This window comes from Notolabrus celidotus, chromosome 8 (genome assembly GCF_009762535.1).
Source record: "Notolabrus celidotus isolate fNotCel1 chromosome 8, fNotCel1.pri, whole genome shotgun sequence".
NCBI lineage: Eukaryota > Metazoa > Chordata > Actinopteri > Labriformes > Labridae > Notolabrus > Notolabrus celidotus.
The window spans coordinates 4,451,063-4,468,458 of NC_048279.1; the positions used below are offsets into that span (position 1 = coordinate 4,451,063).

A 17,396-nucleotide genomic window follows, 5' to 3' on the forward strand; every position below is an offset into this window, starting at 1 on the left:
TGTATACCAACGTGCTTCAGCGTGCTCTTAACAAAACCTACTTATAAATGATGCAGCGTACACCAGCGTACTCGACAATTTTTTGTACACTCCGGCATACACTGGCTCAGTCGTCAAGGCGAAAACAACCATGTGAATGCAATATGTCAACAACACAAGTTCTGCTTGATGCAGACCCAACAACTTGATTTCAGCAGAACAGCTCCAGGTATCATTTGTGCAAAGCATTGATCATCACTGCTTTGAGTGAGACTCATGAGTGTGGTGCTGGTCTTCATGTCAGTGAGTGTCCTCTTTGTGTTTGTGGGTTAGCTCACTGAACAAGAGGCTGCCTGTGTTTGTTAGTGATAGACATTAACATTATTACATTCTCCAGTAAGGAGCACTGTGGATTATGAGACTACAAATCAGTCAGTAAGGGATGATGCAGAGTTAGCCTGAGGGTTATGTAGATAAAGAATCAACCCGCTACCCTGTTACCAACTAAATACACACACACACACATTTGTTGACACTAAGAATGGATCTATAGACCATTTTAATGGTATTAAAATGATTTATTGATACAGATATGAAAATAGCTCCTCAGTTTCAATGGTTGGTAGTGTTTCTGTAACACACTGAAACATGTTTTTCATATTTTCTTGCTGATTTATTATCAGTGTGTCCAGTTATATCCATTTGAGTTAAATACAAGTATTTGAGTTAAATCATATCTTTGTTATTACAAGTTAAAATGTAAGTTAAAGCTAGGGTTACCAGCCACTGAAAACTAGCATGAATTTGAATGTAGCATTTCCTCAGGACTCTGTCTAACCCCTCTCCTCGGAGCTCCTCCAAAACGACGCCCCCGCTCACATGCACGAGCGCCGCTGATTCATGACCATATGATGGTGACTGATTCAAAACCGGTCCTCAGAACATGGTTTATGTTTTGCACTACGTCAACTCATGTCTCACTCAGCGGTAAGAAAACACCAAAACATTCTCATAGTGAAAGTTAAAAACACAAACTAACATGAAATGTAAGGTTTGCAGGAGGCGGGCAGAACGTCAGGACAGGATTTGATTGGTTTCATCATTTGGCTCCTGATGGCAGGGATTGGTTGGTGTTTTCCCAGGTTTACTCCGGCTGTAGATAGCAGCTTTTTTTACCTCTTTTTTTAAGAACACATTATGTATTGATTGCCATCGGGACATAAAGATCAAAAAGATCATTTTAACCAGTATAACAAAAAGTGTAATAAATCTGACTACCAACCCCAGCTTTAAGAACAGTTTATCTAAATACTGAAAAGAGAAACATTTCTCACTTACCCTCTGAGAGGTGGGCACTATCCCTTTAAGAAAGTCAAGGAAAGATGATGTATTCAAGTCATATTCAATTAAAATGCACATTTAAAAAAGCTTACCAAAGTGCTGTACATTGCATAAAAACACAATGTGAGACCAAACCAAACAATTACAAAGAAAAAGAGACAAACAAACAACAAGGAAAACACAGCATTGGGAATCTAAAGCATTTCAGGAGTCAACAGAGGGGGTGGCCCTGATTGAGGAGGGAAGGCTGTTCCACAGACGGCAGGCTTTAAAAGCAAATGTGCTTTCACCCTTGAGTTTAAATTTGGACCAGGGGGCTGCAAGGAGACCCGTGTTAGAGGATCTCAGAGGCCTGGAGGTTTTGTAAGGGCTCAGGAGGTCAGTTCTATATGGAGGGGCCGGACCATTCGGGGGTTTAAAAACAAAAAGAAAAACCTTTAAAAGCAATTCTTAAGTGAATTGGAGGCCAGTGGAGGGAAGCCAAGAAAGGGCTGATGTGATATGTAGGGCTTGTTTTGATCTGTGGGCATTGCTCTAATAAAAGCTGCATAAAACTGAACATGGATGGGTTTTGTGTGGTTCATTTTGGGGGTGCAGCACTTCCATGGCATAGTCCAATAAATGATCATGCTTTACTTTGTCCACGGACATTCTCAACAGATGCAGAAAATAACAGCAGCCTGTTTAAGTTCTCTGTAACTTATCTGTTATCATTTTCCTCTCACTCGACGCGTCACTTCGGTGGCCCTGAAGGCAAATAGTAATCAATATTTCAAAAACGCAAAATATGTTTCACGAAACACAAATACATTTCACAGAACAAAAAAAAAATCACAAAACACATGTCCCTTGTTGAAGTATTGCGCTCAACTCAAGCTCCTCCTCCATCCTGGTAAACACTTGAAATTTCACACTGGCTCTGCTTTTGCGGTATCCACTGTAAACAGGAAATGATAAATGACTGATGCCGGACCAAGCGGCAACCTCCAGTCTAAAAATATGAGGCCAGTGCAGAAGTGCTAAAAACTGCAGTTCATCGAGGATCTGCTTGAGGCTGGCTCCAGAGGTACCGGAAGTCACATACACATGAATGGGAAAAGAGACGATTTTTGCATCAGAAATAAAAATGTTTACAGCCTGGTACAAAAGACGAGTGTAGTCTGGATAGCTCATTTCTCAATCGGCACACACTGTGAGGGGGATGAATTTTTTTCTCACGCGGCAATTTCGGAGATATTAAGATTATGAGTCTTCCAATGAGAGGCACAGCTGACTGCGGGAACACTGGCTAGGAGGCTCAAAGCCCGCCTCTTTACATCAGGCTGCCGCTGACGTCCATATTTTATACAGTCTATATGCCGGACAGACTTGGGTTTAGCCAATCACAAACAAGTACCATGGTCCTACCCTTTCCGGTTTTGTGAAATGTATTTTTTGATCTGTGAAATGTTACGGAGCCCCTAAAGTGACGTGCAGAATTTTTTTTTTGGAAAGTATCTGGTGCGCACGAGATACTTTCTCGTGAGCACGAGATACTTTCTCGTGAGCACGAGATACTTTCTCGTGAGCACCAGATACTTTCACGTGCGCACAAGAAAGTTTCTCGTGCGCACGAGAAAGTATCTGGTGCTCACGAGAAAGTATCAGCCAATCATAGTGTAGATTCCAGGGTATGTGGTTGTGAAGCGATCCCTTTAGCCATGCCCGAGACCAGAGCACACCGAGACCAGAACGCACCGAGACCAGAGCGCACCGAGACCAGAACGCACCGAGACCAGAACGCACCGAGACCAGAGCGCACCGAGACCAGAACGCACCGAGACCAAGACTAGTCGATATCATCCCGCATTTAGGCAGTTATTTAATGAGGACTATGTTTGATCCTTTGTTTCAATGGGTAGCCTATCTGCAAACGTTTGATCCTCACCCTGTTACTGTATTATTGATCAGTCTGACGTTCGTTTACCTGCATATGAAAAGTGCTTTAATTCCTTTAATTTGAACATTATACTGAAGAACTGATTTAGCTTTGGGAGCTTTGGTAGTCTCTGTGCGCTCTGGTCTCTGTGCGCTCTGGTCTCTGTGTGCGCTCTGGTCTCCTGTGCGCTCTGGTCTCCGTGCGCTCTGGTCTCTGTGCGCTCTGGTCTCTGTGTGCGCTCTGGTCTCTGTGCGCTCTGGTCTCTGTGCGCTCTGGTCTCGGGCATGGCTAAAGGGATCGCTTCACAACCACATACCCTGGAATCTACACTATGATTGGCTGCATAGGAGTGAGACATCTGATTGGTTACAGACATTGCCCTGCAGTCTCAAAAATTCCATTCACAAATGCAGTGAGGATCACAAATTACAAACAGTTCGTAAATGCAGACTGAACAGTCCGTATATAAATGTAACAAGATACAAGGCAGCCCAAGGTTGAAATAAAGCTCAACTAACTGCTGTACTGTCATTTTTAGATCCAAACTGGTTGATCTCCAGTGCTAACTTGGTATCTCGTGAGCACGAGAAAGTATCTGGTGCTCACGAGAAAGTATCTCGTGCGCACGAGAAAGTATCTCGTGCGCACGAGAAAGTATCTCGTGCGCACGAGATACTTTCCAAAAAAAAAATTCTGCACGTCACTTTAGGGGCTCCGTAAAATGTTTTGTTCTATGAAATTTATTTTCATGTGAAATTTATTTTTATGTGAAATTGATTTGTGTTCTGTGAAATTTATTTGTGTTCTGTGAAATATTTTTTGTGTTCTGTGAAATATATTTTGTGTTCTGTGAAATATATTTTGCACTTTTTATATATTTATTACTATTGGCCTTCAGGGCCACCGAACGTCACACTGCGTCTCTGTTTTGTTTGCTTCATTTCTATGTTATTTATTTTAGTTGCCATCTCTCTTTCACTCAGCTCCTCGTGTGTTTTAACATCCCATGTCTCCTTTTCTCTGCTGGTGACTGGTCACACACTAACCACCAATCTAATGTTTTGTGAGAGTAGTATTAAATCTCCTCCATGTTGTCTACCTTTTGTCTGATGCTATAAAAAAGTAAAGTTTTTGTCAGTCAACAGGAGGAGGTGAGATCATAAACTGTACACTAGATGGTGCTGTAACTCCTTCCTGATTGATTTGATGAGTGTGACGTGATCAGGTTGTCCTGAGCGTCTCCTTTGCTATTCAGAATCAATAACTGTTGTAAAGGGGTTTGACCAATCAGAATCAGGTATTCAACTTAGCAAGGTGATCAGTGAGAGAGCCGGGTAACAACATACATATTATAACAGTCATATGAGTCAGATGGGTCATATCCAAAAAGCTAAATGCAGGTTAGAGGAAGAGTGAGAGGGAGGGAAGGATACTTCAGAAGCAGGACTTATTTTCACTTCGTTGTGATCAGATTATAGAGTGTTGGATTGGATCAAACTTTGACTTCTTTATTCTTTCTTTAGAAAAAAAAAAAGGATTGGATTAGGTAATCCTTTTCCTCTTGATCCATCCTCCATCGTCTTGTTAATTTTATTAATCTCCATTTTTAAACTTTGAATTGTCCGGTCACCTTGAGTGTTTTGAAAGGTGCCTATAAATACACGTCTTATTATAATTTATCATTATTACATGTTTTCAGTGGTGGACAGTAACAAAGTAAATTTACTTTAGTACTGTACTGAAGTACATTTTTTGAGTATCTGTACTTTACTTGAATATTATTTTTTGGGGAACTTATGTCTTTGACTCCACTACATTTCTATCAGTGCTCTAGTTACTCACTACTTTAGCTTTGAAGTCAGCTCATGAATGTCCTCCTCTTTTCTGAAATCTGATCCTAAGACAGTGTGGTGGGAAAAATACAGACATGATAGTATGTTGTTCTTGCTTTGATAAGAAACTCTCTTGTTTGTCTTACAGTTCTTTGAAGATGCTTAATGATGTGTTAATATTATTCTCTGAAGAGGATAAGTAACGTGTTGTATCTTCACTCTGGGTCAGTTGAGCAGACCTTGCCTCGGTTGTTAGATCACTCTGCCATCTGACCGCTTTGCAAAGCTTACTGAAGGCCGGAATAAAGCTCACAAAGACAACCCGTTGTTGTTTGAGTCTATCATTTCCAGATTTCCACCACAACAGTAAACTGTGTTTGTGTAGTTCAGTTTGTCTCAGTGGTTTTAGTCGTACCTGTATATCAAACACAGAGCAGATTTCACTCAGATCAGGCAGTTCATGTAGAGGTGGTAATGATGGCTATAATTCTCCACCTGAGCACCCATGGTCATATCTTCAGCCCGTGTTAGAGGTTTTTGAAATGAAGAATGATACGTATGGTTTGAAATGTTCTCCCTGTTTCCCACTCTGCCCAAACATACAAACATTCACTGTACAACCTGAGAGAGCTTCTGGAGCTATGTAACATTTGTTTCATTCCAGGTGAACATTTCAAACTAAGTTGTCTGTGCTTGGAGTAACTTAGTTCCTGTTTTAACTCCATGGTATTTTTTAGAGATTTCAAGTAATGGTTTCTACATAAACATGATGTAACAGAATGAACTCCTATGTATTCTTGACTGCACTCATGCTTTCTGAAAATACAATGTTTGAGATATTTTAAGAAGTACTTTGAATACTTCAGTATTTTTAAAAGCAAGTACTTCAGGACTTTAACTCAAGTAATAATCTGACAGAACAACTTTCACTTGTATTGGAGTAATATTTGACCTGGAGGATCTATACTTTGACTTGAGTAATGAAGCTGTGTACCTGTCCAGATTGTCCTGATCCTAAAGCAGCAGGAAGAACTAAGGCTGTGTTTCAGGAACAAAACCAAAGCTTTTGAATCTTGCCATCAGCAGCAGGTTAGAGCATACACTGGACATATTTATACTTTGAACCAGCCCTGAATAGCTCCTATGACATGATAGATGAAGCAGACAAACATGAGACCCAAGAGTCCACAGACAACAAGTGGTCACATGAAGTACATGGATGAAATCTAGTTTAGAACAGAATCACTTCCTGCCTCAGGCCATCAATCATACAAAGTCTGTTCCTCATGACAAAGAACACAGGACTTCCATTGTAATGACACACCTCTACCCGCGAGGAGAGGACATGAAACAGACCGAGCACAGAGACGGAGACGCAGGAGGAGTCCACTCATCCCACAGAAACAGCTCATTAACACATCCTGCAAAGATCCTCTCCTCCATCAGAATATTAAAAAACAAGTGTGTAGAGATCACACTCTTATTTTATAATTGTAAGATATAGAAATTGTGCACGCTGTTTAATTGCCAACATGTTAAATATTCTCTTTTTCTCTTCTCTTTTCAGTTTTCTGTCACGTCTCACCACAAGAGAGCGCTGTTGCTCATGTAAAGGCAGCACAGATGTCAGCCAGGCCTTTCTGGTTCCCCCTCTGTGAAGGCAGCAGACAAAGTCTCCTCGTACTCTTCATCCTAGATGAGTGATATGTCTCAGTATACTTAAACCACCATTTGGCAAAATCTTTGGAGTATTGCCTACTTACAGTTACAAGGTCTGTTGTGGCGTGAGGGGGCTCCACCAGGCAGATAGCACCATCAGAATATGTTGGGAGAAAAAAAAAAGACATGAAAGGGAAATAAATATTTGTATGAATAGGCTTAAAAAAAGATATATAGGTCTAGGAATATTACATGTTATAAAGGCACTTGTGTCTTGGGGGGTGGGCTCAGAGGATGAGCTCCCTCCAGGGATTCCCTCAGTCGCTGGCCTTCCAAAATTCTGTCTCAGGGCCAGCGCCTCTGCCTCCATTAGAGGTGGCGGTGCTCGGCCGCCACCCGTTTTACGGGCATCTGCTTTCTTTCTGTTGGCTGAGTAGAAGTCTGTGTTAGTTTAAATAGGCTTAATTATTTAACAGAACATGATATAGATGAAAATACATGCATGTGTGTGAAAACAGCATTATGTTGGGGATAAAACAACTGCACAGTCGAACAGCCACTTAATATTTACTTTACAATGTAAAACATGATCAAAATGAGGTACCCCCATGATATTATGCCGAGGTCTTACCTGTTTGAACAATGTTTTTATATTTCATCATAAGCTGCAGCCAGGTGCGCTTCTTCCCCGCGGGATTGCACCTAAATGAAATAAATGAATAGGCTACCATTCAAGCAGTTTCCCCCTGTGATTGCAAAGGACTACATTTAAACGTACGCATTGACCCGAGCCGCAATGTTCTCCCATGCCGTCTCCCTCTGTTTGGCACCTGCAGCGGTGTTGCATTTTTTTTTTAAAACATGCTCAAACTCGCCATATGAGTGAATAAGGATGTCCAGTTCCAGTGGGGTGAAAAATGCCGCCCTCTTCTTCTCCTTTGCCATGGTGACTCGTCGAGTCGGGGCTCCATTGATGCTGTCTTTTTAAAGTTGTGGTGCACGCACTTAACTTCAGGTGAAACTACTCCAAGTTGATTTAACTAACTCAAATCAGCTGTTGTGGAACCGAAAACACAGAGTTTGCTATCTCAGAGTAGATCAACTAGAGTTCAGGGTTAGACTCAGAGTTTTATTGAACCTGCTTTGTGAAACGGACCCCAGGTCTGCTCTCAGCTCTGACACATAACAGGAAATGGATATCACAAACCTGCATGTTTGGGTGTTATGACTTCTTATGTGTTCTTTACTTCTCTAATCACATACTTTTCTAAACGTTCATAATGTTCAAAAATGTCATGAAGAAGTTTACAATGTTAAGTAGAAGCTGTTGGTTGATCAACCAGGCCTTGTGGTCTTCACCAATGTCTTAGAATATAAGAGACCACAACCAGGTGAAGAGTGCAGACCTTTTAGGACATCAGTTTGTTGTGTCTCATTGCAGATTTTAAAATGACCTCAAAACCTCTTCATCAAACTCTTCTCTAACCACTATCTGATTTCACAATACCATTTCATATTGAAGCTTCGATGGGACTATATCTTTAATAATAATAACACAAATAATAGCAATAATAACAACAACAACAACAAAAATAATAATAATAATACAAATTATGGACATACATATGAAACGATATGAACATAAGAGCTGCAGAGCATGCAACCTGGAGGAAAGATGGAACCTGTGGATGAGCAGAATGAACATTCACATCAAATCAAATCTAATGACGCCTCATCTTTCAGTGCATCTGTTCTAATTTCTTTTCCGGAGTATGATGATGATTACTCTGCCCCTGATGGTTTTACAATAAATTGTGAACACAGCTTTGCATGACACCATAAACATTGATGAGACAGGAGAGGAGCTAAGGGCATGACTGAGACTGCAACAAAGTTTCATCTAGACGGTCAGAAGGGTAAAGCTCAGGATCAGCTAGAAAGGATGCTTTTAATAAGGTTAAATATGGGTCATCATGGAGCCTGTCTGTGCTTCATTTTTTATTTTTTATCTTATTGTATCTTATTTTTCTATTTCCCTGGTATTTATCAGATTTTGTTGTAATGATTTTATTTACGATAATAATAATAATTACAATTAATAATAATAATAATAATAATAGCAACAATAACAACAACAATAATTAATAATAATAATAATTAATAATTAATAAATAATAATAATAATAATAATACAGTTTATTTATATAACATTTATCAAAACAGACTCTACAAAGTGCTTTACATCATAAAATCCCACAATGATAAAGAAAGTATGGGGGGGGGCATATAGAGCTAACAAGACAGTTTAAGAGGGACAGCTGAAAAAAAGAGTAAAAGAGAAACTTTCAAAAACAATTAAAACAATAAAACATTTAAAATCAATAAAACAAATAAAACAATGAGTAAATAAAAGAAAACCTGAATAAAAGTAAATTTAAAAAATAGCATTGTGTATAAAATTATATTACAAGAAGGCCTTATAAAAATTTGTTTTCAGCTGTGATTTAAAAGAAGATACTGATGCAGCTCTCCCCAGATCCTCAGGCAGGTCGTTCCACAGTGGTGGAGCCTGCACAGCAAACACTCGCTCACCCTTAGACTTTAAGTTTGTGACGGGAACTTTAAGGAGGTTCCTGCCTGAGGATCTGAGGCTGAGTCCGGGCTGGCAGGATGACAGCAAATCACAGATATATTCAGGGGCCAGGCCGTGAAGTGCTTTAAAAGTGATAAGTAAAACCTTAAAATCTATTCTAAAAGCAATGGGCAGCCAGTGTAGGGTCATTAAAACAGGAGTAATGCTCTCTCTTCTTGGTTTTGGTTAGAAGTCTTGCTGCTGAATTTTGTACCAACTCAAGTGGAATAATAGATTTTTTAGTTATACCATAGACTCTATTTATAATGGACAGCATCGCTCCGCCTTTTCCCATTGTACGGTTTTGAAGCCAAAATATCCTGTTCCAGATTGCAGACATCTTGTAAATTTTCTGCAGCCAGAGTCTGCACTGTAGGGAATTTGTGTGTTTCCACGGTAACAAGCTCCGCCCTACAGCATACCGTCTCATGGTCATACAGAGTTTCTCTCTACGGCAGCTGTCAATCAAATTAAACCAGGAAGTGAAACCTTGTTTTTTCATAAAAAAGAGGCCTTGAACACAAAACAGTCAAATAATAACTACATATCACCACAGCGTACGGATGTGAGAAACATTCGTACCACATGTATTTATTTTTTAAAGTTTGACTGCAGACAGAGTTTTTGACCTATACTGCAGCCAGCCACTAGGGGGAGCAGTTTTTGTGGCAGCTTCCCTACAGGCCAAGCGAGGTGACGTCCATTTAATATACAGTCTATGGGTTAAACCTGTTAAAAGCCCATTACAATAATCTAACCTTGAAGAAACAAAAGCATGAATAATCGTTTCTGTCATTACTTATTTCTATTTTTACCTAATCCTGTTGTTTTCTCTCTGCTTTTTTTTATTGTAAAGCATTCTGGGCTGCATGCTTGAATATATGGAAGGTGCTATATAAATAAAAATGAGTTCAGTTGAGTGAGTTCACAGTTGATTCACAGGCATCACACCCTGACCCAAATAGAAGTGGTTTAAAGCAGCCATGTGGTAATTAAACCAGCCATCCCTCTTTATTTATTTTTTTGTTTATTTGTTATTTAAAAGGACCATGGATATTAATTAACACTTCTGTAAATATGCCAGAATTAGCCAAAATGCTAGTTTACATACGTGGTCCCTTGCCAGATGTTAAAAAGGCTCCCAAAACACAAACAAACAAACAAACAAACAAAAAGAGAAGAAAAGAAAAGTACAAATAGCACCATACGATTTAAATGAATAAAAGCTACATGACATGACCGTCTTTGAGAAAGTGCATGGACATAAAACACATGGAGCAAGACAATCAGGAAGTAGCAATCAAATTTGGTTACAATCAAAATCTCCATGAACAAAGAGCAGCAGACACCACCCAACACATCCTTCAAAATGGAAAGCTACTGTCCTTAAATAGGTTATTGGTCGTGCACTTACAGGTAACCCAGTCATTGAATCTGTGATAAACTCATTGTTAAACACAAGAACATCATCTGAGGAAACAGCGCAGTCATTCAAGCACTGAAAACACTTTAAATGATGGTGTTACAGACCCACTGGTCTGCTCTTGTGATCTCTTAATGAGGATAAACTGACATAAAGAATAAGGTACAGAGTTACTGTGATGGGCTGCAGCCCCACCTTCATAAATACATATATAAATATATATAAATATGTAGAAAATACAAGCAGTTTCTGAATTGCCCTGGTTTGTTGCCACAGACAACAAATACATAGAGCTCTGGAAAAAAATAAGAGACCACTGCAAAATACTAGTTTTTCTGATTTTTCTTTTCATAGGTTTGTTTGAAAAAAATGAACATTTCTGTTTTATTCTATAAAATACTGACAACATTTCTGTGCTTCTGTATATACTTTATTATTATTTTATCTGTGCCTTTGCATATACCTTATTACTTTATTCTGCGTTTCTGTATGTGCTCTATTTTTATTATATTGTATTTCATCTTTATTTTATTTCATTTGTATTTATATCTTATTTTATTCCTTCTTCTATTAATATTTTGACTTTCTTAAATACTGTTTCTTAGAGGTCTGTAATGACCCAATTTTCTCTCCCTGGGATAAATAAAGTATTTCTGATTCTCCCTAATCCCAAATAAAAATATAATTTAGAGCATTTATTTGCAGAAAATGGAAAAATGGTCAAAATAGGAAAACAATATGCTGTTTTCAGACCTCAAATAATACAAAGAAGTGCATGTTCATTTTGAAACAACACAATACCACTTTAACTTCAATCAATATTCAGTGGAATAACCCTGATTTCAATCATGTTTCTTGGCGTGCTCTCCTCCAGTCTGTCACGTTGCTGTTTGGTAACTTTCTGCTACCTGAGGAGCAAAAGTTCAAGCAGCTCAGCTTTGTTTGATGGCTTGTGACCATTCATCCTCCTCTCAATCACATGCCAAAGGTGTTACGCCCAGCTCGTTTAAGAGCTCACCAAGGAAGGGAGGTCCCCACAGCGACAGCTTTTAAATTAGTAAATCATTTTATTAATAGTAATTAACAACGGAAAACTAATGGTGAAGTCAGCTATCAGTAGTGTGGTGAGGGTGTTGGGTGCTGTGCGACTATGTGTGCTAACTAACGCTATGTGTGAAAGGTAACCAAAAGCAAAACTCAACATAATCACAAAAGGAAAACAAAAGAGGGTGCCTGGCAGGCACCAGCCTTCAGGAGGGAGAGAGAGAGCCATCTTTGATTCCTCCAGCTTTTAAGGGCACCAAGCAGGTGTAGCCAATCCCTAAACGAGCTGGGAGGGGGAGGCACTCCAGGAGGACCTGAAAGGGGAAAGCAGAGGCAGGAAAACACACAGACCCAGGCCTATGGCCGTCACAAAGGTTTTCAATGGGGGTTAGGTCTAAAGATTGGGCTGGCCATTACAGGGTCTTGATCTAGTGGTTCTTCATTGATAGGCCAGCTGTGTGGCATGGAGCATCGTCCTACTGGCAAAACCAATCCTCAGAGTTTGAGGGCTGGACACCTGCATTGTCAAATAAATGCTCTAAATGAGAATATCCTTATTTGATGGACTCTTTCGTCCATCCATCCATCCATCCATCCATCCATCCATCCATCCATCCATCCATCCATCCATCCATCCATCTTCCTCCGCTTATCCGGGTCACGGGGGCAGCAATCTCAGCAGGGAAGCCCAGACTCTCCTCTCCCCGGCCAGCTCTTCTGGGAGGATACCGAGGCATTCCCAGGCCAGTAGAGAGATATAATCTCGCCAGCATGTCCTGGGCCTTCCCCGTGGACTCCTCCCAGACAGACATGCCTGAAACACCTCCCCAGTGAGACGTCCGGGTGGCATCCTGACCAGATGCCCAAACCACCTCATCTGGCTCCTCTCAATCCGGAGGAGCAGTGCCTCTACTTTGAGCCTCTCAAAGTCTGAGCTCCTGACCCTCTCTCTAAGACTGAGCCCAGACACCCTGCAGAGAAAGCTCATTTCAGCTGCTTGTATTCACGATCTTGTTCTTTCGGTCACTACCCACAGCTCGTGACCGCAGGTGAGGGTTGGAACGTAGATTGACCGGTAAATTGAGAGCTTTGCCTTCTGGCTCAGCTCTCTCTTCACCACGACAGACCGCTACAGCGTCCACATCACAGCAGAAGCTGCCCTGATCCATCTGTCAATCTCTTGTCCCTCTTCCCCTCACTCCTGAACAAGACCCAGAGATACTTAAACTCCTCCGCCTGCCTGGGGCAAAGACTCTCCTCCGACCCGGAGTGGGCAAGCCAAGTGGTCTGCTTCTAACACTCGCAAACTGGATGTTATTTACCACGCTGCTATCCGTTTAGTCACTGGAGCCCCATTCACCACTCACCACTGTCACCTGTACTCTCAGCTGAACTGGCCTTCATTCCACTCTTGCAGACAAGCACACTGGTTTCTATTCATTTACAAATCCCTCATTAGTAAAACCCCATTATATCTACAGTTACTAATCAAACTTCACAGCACAAACCAAACCTGCGCTCAAGTATCTTTATCAACCTCATCACACCCAAAGCCCGGACCTCCTCTGGCCGCACCTCCTTCCAGTTTTCCGCTGCAAATGAAGGAGTCACCTGCAACGATCCCTAAAGCTGACCTCTTTCATCCCATAACTCATCACTGCACTTGCTTTTAAGTTGTTCACTCCTGTCATATTTTTGTATTGTACTGTTCTGTCTCTAGGTTTCTCTGTTTGTTCTCTCTGTTTTTTCTTTTTTATTTATTATCATGCCATCTGTGTTGCCTCTTCATCCAGGTCATTATTGTAAATGAGAATTGGTTCTCAATTGACTTACCTAGTAAAATAAATAAAAGCCACACTTCTCAGACTGAGCACCATGGTCTCAGACATGGAGGTGCTGATTCTCATCCCTGCTGCTTCACACTCGGTTGTCAGTAGTTTCTAGAATAAATCAAAAATGTTCATTTTACTCAAACACAAACCTATAAATAGTCAAATCAACATTGTACCTGTTGTTCTGTGCACTAGGACGATGCAGTAACAGCCTCCGTCTGTCTTATAAATGTTGTGTTTAACAATAATACATTTTATTTATAACGCACTTTTCATTTCCAGAAATCTCAAAGTGCTACAGGCACACAGTAAAAACAAACTTTTAAAAGCAGTACTTAAAATCAGTTAAAAGCCTCTTTAAAGAGGAAGGTCTTTAAATGTTTTTTCAAAGCATCCACAGTCTGTGGGGTTCTGAGGTGGCTGGGCAGGGAATTCCACAGACGTGGTGCAGCAGCACAAAAGGCCCGATCTCCCATGGTCCGGAGCTTGGTTCTGGGAGGGTGGAGGAGGTTCTGATGTGGAGTGCGTGAGTTCCGGGTTGGGGTTTGCTGGGTGAGGAGTTCTTTTAGGTAGAGTGGGGCGTTTCCATAGATGCACTGATGGGTGATGAGTGCGATTTTGTAGTTGATTCTTGCGGTGACGGGAAGCCAGTGAAGTGTGCGGAGTACTGGGGTGATGTGTTCGTGTTTTCTGACTCTGAGTAGGATCCTGGCTGCGGTGTTCTGAATTAGTTGGAGTTTGTGGAGATTTTTTGGGACAGCCACGTTTGATCTGAGTCTGATATTTTGTCCACACCTTTCGAAGCTGTTTGGAGCGCCGCACTGTTGTCGTTATGACAGAGGTCCAATAACAGCGGCTTTCAGGATGAGGAACGTTTAACTCAAACAGTCCCCTGTGAGGAGGGTTGCTCAGCGGTATCCTCAGATGTCTCAGACACATACCCACGTACACGTCTTCAATGTAAATAGCCCTAACATGTGAGGATGCCTCCAGCACCCTCTTTGGTAGATCCAGAGAGAACACATAGCCCAGGCCCATAGCATATGGCGGGTATTTAGACTCAGGGAAGGCTGAAACCGGCAGATACCACTTTGATTTGGGATTTCTGGAAACAGGAGCTTTCCTTTCCACCCTTCCTGTCATGTAGAGCTGCCGGGGGGCTTTCAACAGCATGTGTACGAGGTTGTGGACATTAAGGAACATGTCGGAGTCAACCTTCATGGCGTAGGAGGAGTTGGGACAATGAGAAATGAGCCATTCGAACATGATCATGGTTTTGATGGTGAGGTTTTTGTAAGTGTCCAAGAAGTTACTCTGAAGAATATCATGATGTCTTCGGCTCTCCTGTAAAAGCTGCAGAAACAGAGATGAAGGCACATGTTTCGTCACATGTCTTTTCTGAAAGTAACTCAGTCATTGCAGAACAGAGTCGCCTCACCTGCTTCTGAAGGGGTCCTGTCCCATCAGAGAGTCCCAGCAGGAAGTAATGGCTGACCCGCTGACCCAGCACTGTGGTTTCGCTTCCCCATGTGCTGCGGATGGTGTCACGGGCCTTTCTGTTGTGCGGCGCCACCGGGGTCATGATGACTAAGAAAGGGCTTTCCTGTTGACACCTGTTGGGCTCATCCAGTGTAAAAAGGTACTTGCCAGGATAAGACACGTGGTACTCTGATTCAGAGGGCTGAACTGGAATGATCTGTGAAAGCATACAGATATTTGAGTGTTCATCACACAGACTGTATAAAATATGGATGTAGTATCCGTGACGTCGACCATCTGTTTCTGAAGCGCTGTTTTGAGGCCAATCGTCGGCGGCAGCCATATTGCTGCTGTCAAGCGATTGTGACGTTAAGAGGCGGGCTTTGAGCCTCCTAGCCAACAGCTACAGTGTTCCCAAATGTCAATCTTGTCAGCTGTGCCTCTCATAATGGAAAATTCATAATCTTTGAATTTGCATTGTTACATACATACACTCCTTTTTATATCAGGCTGTAAACATGTTGATTTCTGCTGTAAAGATCGTCTTCTTTGAATTGGTGTGTATGTGGTTTCTGGTGTTTCTGCAGTCAGCCTCAAGCGGATCCTAGATGAACTGCAGTTTTGAGAACTTCCACATTGTACTCATATTTTTAGACCGGAAGTTGCTGCTTGGCTCATCATCACTTTAGAGTTAACTTGTTCACTCTCAAATACTAGCTGCTTATTGAAGGACATGGAAAATGTTCTGCAGATGTTTATCAGCTTTGATACTAGACAGTAATGTTTCCACCAAAGCATCTGCCCCCTGGTGGCTGGCTGCAGTATAGGTCAAAAACTCTGTCTCCCCCATTCATTTGAAAGGGGCTGCAGTCAAACTTTAAAAAATAAACACACGTTTCTCACATCCGTATGCTGTAGTGATATGTAGTTAGTATTTGACTGTTTTGTGTTCAAGGCCTCTTTTTTCTGAAAGTTTATTTTTCATTAGTTATTTTACTTCCTGGTTTGCTTTGATTGACAGCTGCCCTAGAGAGAAACTGTAGGACCTTGAGACGCTACGCTGTAGGGCGGAGCTTGTTACCGTGCCGACACAGAAATTACAGTGGCAACCACAGAAACTCTGTGGCTTCGCAGACTCTGGCTGCAGAATGGCTGTGCCCTGGATCGAGGTATTTTGGCTTCAGAACCGTACAACGGGAAAAGGCGGAGCAATGCTGTCCATTTTTATTTACAGTCTATGGTTGACACCTATCATAATAAAGTAACAGGTAACTCAGGTAACTTACTGCTTATCTGGTTTAATTTAATGTTCCTTCTCATTAAATCTTTTTTTATACAACCTTACTCAAGTGACTTGTTAAGTACATTTTACGTCTCACCATTTTCAACTTCTGCACACAAGACTGATCGTAATTTGTTTGTCAAGGGTAAACAAAAAGTATACATGAAAAAACTTGTGACTTAAATTTGATAGCAAATGCAATTCGGCAGTCTCTAAAATATGAAGCCCATGCGGAAGTGTTAAAAACTGCAGTTCCTCGAGTGTCCACTTAAGGCTAGAAACACCGAAAACCACATACATACACAATTTCAAAGAAGACGATCTTTACAGCAGAAATAAACATGTTTACAGCCTGGTTCAAAAAAGAGTTTACGTCTGAATGGCTCATCTTTGTAAAAACTGTATGGGGGTGAATTGTATAAATCCTTAAATTGAAGATATTAGAGTTTGAAGTTTTTCCTAAATATGAGTGCAGCTAACCTGACTGACAGGCTGGCACACTGAAGCTGTTAGCAAATTGGATAAAGTGCCGCCTCAGCTCCACCTCTTTGAGTCATACTAGATCAACTGAAGTTAGGTTGAGTAAGCATTTCAATATAGCACCCACCAAACCTCTGCTTGAGAAACAGAAGGGTGACTTCTATGGCGTGAACTAAGCAGCAACCTCCTGGCTGCAAGAATTGAAGCCAATGCGTAAGTGTTATAAACTGCAGATCATTGAGTGTCAACTTGAGGCTGGCTCCTGAATAAACATGTTTACAGCCTGGTACAAACAACGTCTTGGGTCTACGTAGCTAATTTCTCTATCGACACACACTGTACGGGGATATTAAAGGGGACATATCACGCTTTTTTCATAAATATATATTGGTCTAAGAGGTCCCCAAAACATGTCTTTAAAGTTTACGCTCAAAAAAACACTTTGAAATCAGATTTTGGCATGCCTGAAAAGTCCTCTTCTTCATTCCTCATCAG

At 41.2% G+C, this 17,396-nt stretch overlaps 1 protein-coding gene across 1 annotated transcript; it reads right to left on the reverse strand.

Annotated features, from left to right (window-relative positions):
* Nucleotides 1-6,575: 6,575 nt before the first annotated feature.
* LOC117817567 (beta-1,3-galactosyltransferase 2-like) lies at nt 6,576-15,368 on the reverse strand. Its single transcript, XM_034690307.1, has 7 exons — nt 15,099-15,368; nt 14,419-15,013; nt 7,508-7,559; nt 7,361-7,431; nt 6,984-7,158; nt 6,834-6,894; nt 6,576-6,762 (listed from the first exon to the last, which is right to left on the reverse strand). The coding sequence occupies exons 1-7, from the start codon at nt 15,366-15,368 to the stop codon at nt 6,697-6,699; spliced, it is 1,290 nt and encodes a 429-aa protein (XP_034546198.1). The 3' UTR covers nt 6,576-6,696.
* Nucleotides 15,369-17,396: the final 2,028 nt, after the last annotated feature.